The sequence below is a fragment of the Halyomorpha halys genome, unplaced genomic scaffold (genome assembly GCF_000696795.3).
Source record: "Halyomorpha halys isolate HHAL.00 unplaced genomic scaffold, Hhal_1.1 Scaffold1581.1, whole genome shotgun sequence".
NCBI lineage: Eukaryota > Metazoa > Arthropoda > Insecta > Hemiptera > Pentatomidae > Halyomorpha > Halyomorpha halys.
The window spans coordinates 136,367-144,594 of record NW_027107185.1 but is presented as its reverse complement, the minus strand read 5'-3'; the positions used below and the strand labels follow the sequence as shown (position 1 = coordinate 144,594).

Genomic DNA, 8,228 nt, shown 5'->3' with positions numbered 1-8,228 from the left:
TATATATATATGTGTGTGTATGTATGTATATTTTCTTAAATTAATCTTTCATGAATACTATGAAGTTAACTTGATAACTTCAATTGGTACATAACTACTTTGTGCAACACAGTGACAAATAAATGAACTAATTAAAAATTTTTCACAAATATTACTTCTCATAACATACAAATTTCCAAAATAATACTTATTTATTACTTAAATAAATCATGTACTGGTGTATATAATATGGTTACATATACCAGATATACATATACTTACCTATATGTATGTATTCAATAACTTATTTTGTCAGAAGGGTACAAAAAAAAAAAAAAAAAATCATGTACTGGTTTATAGTACTAGAACAAAACCTATAATACTCTTTCATTCTTCTCATGACCTTAGTTTGTAAAATACTCGTAGATCTTTATATTTTCTTTTTGTGGTAATCCCCTTAATAAGAATTTTTGTTAATATGTGAACATATACCATCTATGGATGTTACGAGAACATTAAACGTAAATATTTCAATATTAAATTAAAGGATACTTTACTATTATATAAAAACGTTTTGAGTGATCACCGTGTAACATTTTATTTTAAATTTAAGTAAAAAGTAAAAGAATGGAATAAAGACTTGAAACTTATTTTTTCCTGCTTACACTATATTGAAAAAAAAAATACAATCTGAACTACAGAATACATATAAATTACAATAATACAATTTGAGCAACGAGAAGTACAATTCCCAAAATGGAAGTTAGTCTACTGTTAGGCGGAAAGGATGTTCCTCCTAATGTTTTTAAAAAATTAGTTCTGAAAAGAAATTTAAAAAAAAAAATTTAATTTCAAATATAATAAATAAAACAAACAACTAAAAATAATTAAAGAAGAACAAACAGAAAACTTGATCTTCATTGGTCAAATTTTTTTTTCTATAATTGACTTATTAGAGGTGCTGCTTTATGTCACTAATTTTACACATTTTTTCCAAAACGGCTTTTGGCTTTATTATGATTTTGATTAAACTCATTGTATCAAAATATATAATTAAGTGGTCTTTTATATCAGCAAAGCCAGGTCTTATCCTCATTGAAATAGTCTAACAGTGCTTACTTAAATGCCGAATTTACAAAAAAGCATCCTCTAAAGTAAAATTAATTTTGTGGTTTAAAATAACTAAACATTTCTCATTGTTTGCAGAAAGAAACAACAGAGAATATAAAATATGAAGGAATTTGATAAATAACTAAAGGAGAAAATAAATATAAATGTTTTCATTGTTGTTATGACAATAGTCAGATTTTACTTTCTTTTATGAGGTATATGAAATATATAGCAAGGGTTACCACTCTAAATAATCAGAAATTCATGTAATAAAACATGCAAAGATTAATTTAATCTCGAAACATGATGGTAAGAGATGCTAGTACCAGATTTTTAAGGTGCTATTGCCTAATTTATTAATGATAATATTAGTCGTTAAAGATTGTTACAATAATTATAGATTTAGGTATATTAAAATTGTCTGATACCAATCATTCAAATAAACAAATCCTTTAGAAGAAAGTGTAGGGCAAGTCAGAGAGCTAATGGTGGATATGAATAGCAGAATACTAAAACATTCCAAGAAATAGGGATTTTTACTATATTGGAAATATGTTCAATCATAAAAAAATTACCTCTCCTAAACATTCTAACACATCACGGTCAGGACATTCTTCATCAATGTCAGGTAAAGAAGCTAAAGTACTTTCAAATGAAGACACTGGTTCTTCATCATTCCTGTAACATAACACCTGTTTAATTTTTATGGAATGTTCTCCTTACAAATATCTCATAAGTCCTGGCGAAACTAAACACAAAGACTTAATTCACTTAAGAAGAGTGTCTAAGTATATGGTTTCAACTGTTACATCCACTCATTGCAGGAAATAGAAGCAGTAGTTGATGATTATTATGCATCACACTAAAATAATGCATTTAGTTATATTTATGTAATACAGATACAAATTATAGACCAACTATATAAACCTTTTACAGGATGGTTTGGGTTAATTTGTTACTATTCAATATACAATGTAGAATCAATTCACAATAAGCAATGAAATATTTGTGGATCATGTAAAGATCCATGATATAAATAAAATAACTTATAATAAACACACATTCATGCATAAATGCATACATATAGAGCAGATTTAATGTTCTACAGTATAACTTCATACTAACAAAAGGGCTTCCAAACTTTATGCTCAAGGACTACTCCATAAGTTTGTTTTTATTACTTTTTTCATGTTATTAACTGTAATTAAAATGTTCAGATGGTCTATATCACAATAAAAAAAGGATCACAATATTGCAAAAACATCTTTTAATTATTGACTTCCTTTTGTCCCACCTTGAATATCTTTATCAGCGCTTATGACTGGTGACAGTTGAAAACTGAAGTGTTAGTTCATGTACAGTTTCTGATTTATATGTTCTGAACAGTCACTCCAGTAACAAATTAGATAAAGCTCTGAAATATGTTTCGAAACATAGGCTACTAAAAAAAGTGTCCTAACTATTCCGTGATCCTTTTTGATTGCTACCAGAAAAATGTTCAGTTTCTTTATGTTTATCAGTTATTGTATTTCTAAATTAATTGTTAAATAACAATACCTGAATATTATTTTATGATTCACCTACATTTAAAATTTTCTGATGTGATGAAAATAACCAGAGCATAGTTTGGTGACTAGGAGTTTATAGTTTATTGGCATGAAATAAACAAAAAATAAATGCGAACTATGATTCAATGTAGTTAATAAACAAAATAATTATAAGAAAGTGATACTAAAGAAGTAAGGATATACTAACTGTTTCAGGTTGTTGAAAAACAGACCATGGAAATTGGGAGAAACTTTAGTGACCAGCATCAGTAAGTGATAGACAAATATTAATCGTGAAACTTATGAATTCTATTGATTAATGAAAAACTAAGACTTACCTCTGTTTTTTCCCTTTAAATCCAAAATTGGGATTGCCTTTTCTTTTGTTATTCATAGTGTTTATCAATACAGAGAAACTAATCAACTAAAACTGTAACCTTCCCATTTAAAATTGGCGGGAGTAAACACAGATGACAGGTCTATAGCTTGGAGAAAGGAGTATGCTAGTGAGATAAACCTTGAAGTCTAGGTAGGATTAACATACATTTTAAAAGACTTGGAAGATTGTAGGGAAAGGGTGAGGTAGGGGTTAGGAGATGACAGTTAAGAGGAGAATAAAGTATTAGTTGTTTAATGCCACAAAGAACGCATATTTTTTAGAAGCCATTGTAATAAATGCATTTTTAAGACAAACGCTTAGCGTCAAAAACAACTAATAATGTATATAATAAATACAAATTAATCATTAATTTGATTAGAATATTAAGAAGGAACCTATATTAATTAAATTCGTGTATTTATAATTTTTAATTTACATGAAAAATATTTTTAAAAAATTATCATAAAATATTTTTCGAATGGAGTACTTTTTTCAAGTTACGGCTTATCTACTTTTTTTTTATAAATTTCCAAACAATTAAGTCTGAAATGTGCTTTAATATTTAAACGTATTTTAATTACGGGAATTTGATATCTTTCTCGAACATCCTTAACCATATCCAAGCTCAGATTAAACAATGTTAGAGGACAGTAAATTACCCCATCTAAAGCCATTTGATACATCAAAATCCCTCGAGAAGTTGTCCTAATCTTCACAGATGCACGAGAAAATCCCAAATCCCAGAACTTTTTAAAAGTTCTCTCTTATCTATCCGATAATAGGCCTTGGATCTCCGGTTTTGGCTCCATCCCTCGGCTCTTTGAGCCGCAATCAGCTACTTGTCCTCCTGGTTGAGAGTTTGGTACAGGGTCGACTTCCCTTACCTTTCAATGTTACCGAAAAAGCCTGGAAACATCGGAATGTTCAACGGCAACGAAGAGGATTACTTATCTGGCTACATGAAATGTCAGAAGTCTACACATACACAAATATGATGCAAAAATAATCTTTGGCGTCTATAATACTAAAATTGGAAAAGAAGAAGCGTTTACTTCAACCATAGGAAAGCAGGGTATCCAACAATGGGATTAGATTAGTTGATTTCGCGATAACGCAGAACTTAATAATCAGCAGCACATATTTCGCCCATAAAAAAATTCATAAAGAAACTTGGCAATCGCCAGATGTTAATAACAAGAACCATATTGATCATACATTCATTCATAGAAGACATGTAAGCATTGTTTATGATGCACGCAGTTTTAGCGGGACTGACTGTGACAGACCATTTTCTTGTAAGAATAGTATATATAAAGAAAAAATAGCGACACGGAGATATGGTAAAACCCCCCCAAAATATCCAGGAGTTGCTCGATTTTTCATACTAACAGTGTTCAATGAATTGCATGAACATCCCATTGAAGGGAAGTGTGGAAAAAGCAAGATGACATTAATAAATGTTGCAGAAACTGTTATCAAGCCTAAGCTAAGCAGATGTACAAATAGCTGGAGTGATAAACAATGTGAGAATGCTCTGCAAGAATGAAACGAAACTGGATTCAGAATGCCCAATCTAAGAACGAGGAGAACTGCGGAAGAATATGTCCAGATAAGAAAAATAGTCAGAGCAATGTGTTGAAAGAGAAAAAGACGCTGACAAAATTATCAATAAAGCTTAAAAACATGGGAAAAAATAATGTATGGTTCCTTATTGCATATGTATTTTACCCATTGTAGTTGAAAAACAAGTATTTACTTTCTCGTTATGAATTTGTTGTTTAACTCACATATCGATATGCATTAAAGACGTGACATCGAACATAACCATCCTTGAGAACTTAATCGAGTGATAAGGTTTTCTCAAGTTGATAACATCTGTCACGATATGTCCACGCTAAGGCCTTGCGCGGATGTGCAAGAATGACTTTATTGACGTAGTTTTTTTCTGTCAGCTATGAAAATAAGAACTGCTTGTTGTTTCCCTATAAAATGACAATGATTGTAAAAATCCTTCAAACATATTTATATATGCATAGTTCCATATCCAAGCAGACACCAAAAAAAATATTACCTACTGATAATCAACTATCAGCAGTTGCCTAAAGTAGGAAAAACTGTTTTTCCAAGGTCAGTTATCTGATGAAACCATTCATTTTTCAAGAAGTGGTTGTACTAGGAAATTACTGTGGGTAGTATAATCTTAAAGTGGTATGAGAATTTTAAGATTTATTTATTGTTAACTATATCATGTATCCCTTTAATCACTTAAATAAATAAAGGGGTTCATTGTTTAAATTGATTACTTTAATATTTTGATTTATAGAACAATAGAAGAAAGTGAATTAAGGATATCAAATTTAAGTTTTAAAGGAACAGTTAGTTAGATATAATTCATATTTGTATTTGGTTATTAATTTTATTTTATTGAACCAATACAGTTGAGAAAGTTGAGTAGTGATTATTCTGTCATGTTTTAGGGACTGCTTGTATACATAACGAAATGGCTTCAACTAATTTAATGTCTCTGAGCGACATTGAAAAAAAGAAATTTTTGGATTCTTTTGATTGCTTTATTTCTGATTGTGATGGTAAGTTAGAATATATTTTGTTTGTTTATACCCTTTTTATCAAGACAGTATTTTTTATTTGCTTTTTGAAATACCAAATCTTTGTGAGCAATTTTATATATAAATTTATTTCCTTTTTCTTAAATTTTTAAAATATTATTTCTTTTATAATTAAAAATTAGCATCCCTTTAATCCCAGTATGTTTACAAATGAAATTTAATAATTGATTCTATAATTTTAATACCTTATCTGTGATCATTACCAAATCATTTATTTTTCCATTTAATTTTTCTGAAACTTTTAAATTACTTTTTATTTGATGATATATTAATTAATTACTGATTTCTTCTTCTATAATATTAAACTAGTGATGAATTAGGCAAAATTAAAAGTTGATCCATTCATGCTATGATAGTAAAATCAGACCAGGGGGTCTGGCTTGCGGCTTCTCAAAGTGGTTGCCATTCCTGGTCTCTTCTCCATCCCTTTAACTGCTAGGTGGCGACTTTGGGCAGTGGAGAGGGGAGGTCTAGGGTGGCACTAAGCCCAGAGTAGTACCATGAGATAAAAGTGTGAGAGATTTGTTTTCTCTTTTTTTATTACCCCTGGAATCTCCCCTCCTCTTACTTCTCACCCCTTCTACTGCTCAGATAATCCCTTACTATTTTGAACCCTTCCTTATTTACACCCAGTTCAATCAAGCAGCCTGGTAGCCCCAGCTACCAGATCCAGTTGAATACTCCTGTTAAGTTAAGAAATATAACTATGACATATTTATTGTTACTCCCTCTCATCACTATCATTAGTTTATTAATTACATCCTCTGTACTCTTACCTCTCATATGCCCGTATTGTCTATCAAAGATGCTCCCATAAAATTTATTCTCCATGTCCCCTGTAATTATACTCTCAAAGATCTCTAATACTGGTAGAATCCATATATGTCTATATGACTTTACTTCTCCTGGATTCTTGTCATCCCTGCTTAGGAATGTCCTTATTTCCCCTATCTTTCATTTATTCAGAAAAACTCTGTATATTATGCATGTCCTTTACATTCTCAATAAAACCCTATCTAGGACCCCCACCCCTCTTTGATCATTTCTACTGGTATCCCATCAAGCCTTTTGAAGCCTTACCATTCTTAGCCGTGTCTACCGCGTCTTTAATTTCTCCCTTCGTTTAATACCACCTTTCACCGAAAGTGCTCAACAAGTGTGAGTGATTGTAAGGTGCAGCCCTATTAGTTAGACGTTCAACAGAGTACCATAGTAAAACCTTGCCTTAATTACTAATAAAAAATATAAAATTAATAAATTAGGAAGTTTGATTGGCTTATGTAAATTTCATGTGTATTACTCCACTGCTGCTTACAATCCTATATACCAGAAATAGCCAGGTAGGAGGAAAAAAACACACATATAATACCTATCTATTATTAAAGTTATTTTGGTGACCTTGAAAAATTAGGTAATTTCATTAAAAGGTTTTGGTAGGCATCCTGTTCATTACAAAGATGATTACTTTTTTTTTATTTTACAAATGTTTAGAAGTCATACAGGGTCATTAGCTCATCAAGTCTAAGTAAATCATTTGTTTACTTTTATTTTTAAAAGTACCAGAAGTTGTATTTTTTATTTATTTTGAATTAATGTTTCATTAATTTTATATTATTATTTTTTTTATTGCAATGTATTATTCGTATTTTTTTTAATGTTGGCATTAGTAAATAAGTTTTATTTATTTCCGTTCTTCACTGACCACACTCCCTATCATTCTTCAAAAAGATAACATTTTCTCATTTCTTTGATTTCAAAAATTGTTTAAGAATAAAAATTTGCATATTCTTTATATTTTTTTCTACTGAATACTGTTTTTACTTTTAAAATATATTGAATCAGGAATTGTTACCTGTATATTTTGAATTTTCTAAATTTATATTCCATTAGTATCACAATTTTGTTACTAAACAGTGTAATTATAGATAATTATAAGTCTAACAATTATATTTTAGGTGTGTTATGGCATGGTAGAAAACCGGTTCCTGGAGCTCAGGATGTATTGAAAAAGCTTGTATCAATAGGAAAAAGAAGGTTTTATTTTACCAACAACAGTACAATGACGAGAAAGCAATTTGTTGAAAAATTCAATGCCCTAGGATTTGATGCTGAAGAGGTCTCTACTTTGTTTAAGTATTGATTGGGAACAATAATGTAAAATTGCTTATAATTAAAAGTTACTATTGAATTACTTACCTTTCAACTAACAAATTAGAGTATTAATTACTATTATGATAACAAGGAATTTCGTGAACTAAAATGTTATCATTTAATGGTAGTTAGTTTATTATTCTTTTGATTGGCATATAATTGTTATAATCTAAAATTTTTTAATTTCATTGTTGAAATCTAATTTTCAAAAATACCAATTAGTGTTGTTATAAAATATTTTGACAACATTACATACAAATTGTGGAAAACTACATTTCTCATAATTTTCAACTAATTATTACTAGTATGAATGGTACTATGTTTTATGTCGAGTTAAATCTTGAATGTGACTTTATTAAAAGGTTTCTGAGAAGGAATAGGAAAAAAAAGGATATAGTTCACAAATAAAAAAAGGAATGTGGAAAGTTTCATTAA

The 8,228-nt window shown here is 29.5% G+C and overlaps 2 protein-coding genes across 5 annotated transcripts in view; one reads left to right on the top strand and one right to left on the bottom strand.

Moving 5' to 3' along the window:
• The window catches only part of DNApol-delta (DNA polymerase delta), a 32,440-nt gene extending 29,137 nt beyond the window's left edge, over nucleotides 1-3,303 (bottom strand). For both annotated transcript variants that reach the window (XM_014435410.3, XM_024362413.2), the window contains exons 1-2: nucleotides 2,975-3,303; nucleotides 1,665-1,767 (exon numbers count right to left, since the gene is read on the bottom strand). In XM_014435410.3, coding sequence (XP_014290896.1) covers nucleotides 1,665-1,767; nucleotides 2,975-3,030 — 159 coding nt within the window. In that variant the 5' untranslated portion in view covers nucleotides 3,031-3,303. The remainder of the gene's footprint in view (nucleotides 1-1,664; nucleotides 1,768-2,974) is intronic.
• The window catches only part of LOC106690112 (chronophin), a 19,834-nt gene that overhangs the window by 302 nt on the left and 11,304 nt on the right, over nucleotides 1-8,228 (top strand). Inside the window, exons 2-4 of one of the 3 annotated variants that reach the window (XM_014435413.3) lie at nucleotides 2,853-2,905; nucleotides 5,493-5,603; nucleotides 7,598-7,758. In XM_014435413.3, the coding sequence (XP_014290899.1) occupies nucleotides 2,853-2,905; nucleotides 5,493-5,603; nucleotides 7,598-7,758 (325 nt within the window). Of the gene's footprint in view, nucleotides 1-2,852; nucleotides 2,906-4,848; nucleotides 5,224-5,492; nucleotides 5,604-7,597; nucleotides 7,759-8,228 lie in introns of those variants that run through there. The other 2 variants (XM_014435415.3, XM_014435414.3) reach the window with 2 other exon arrangements.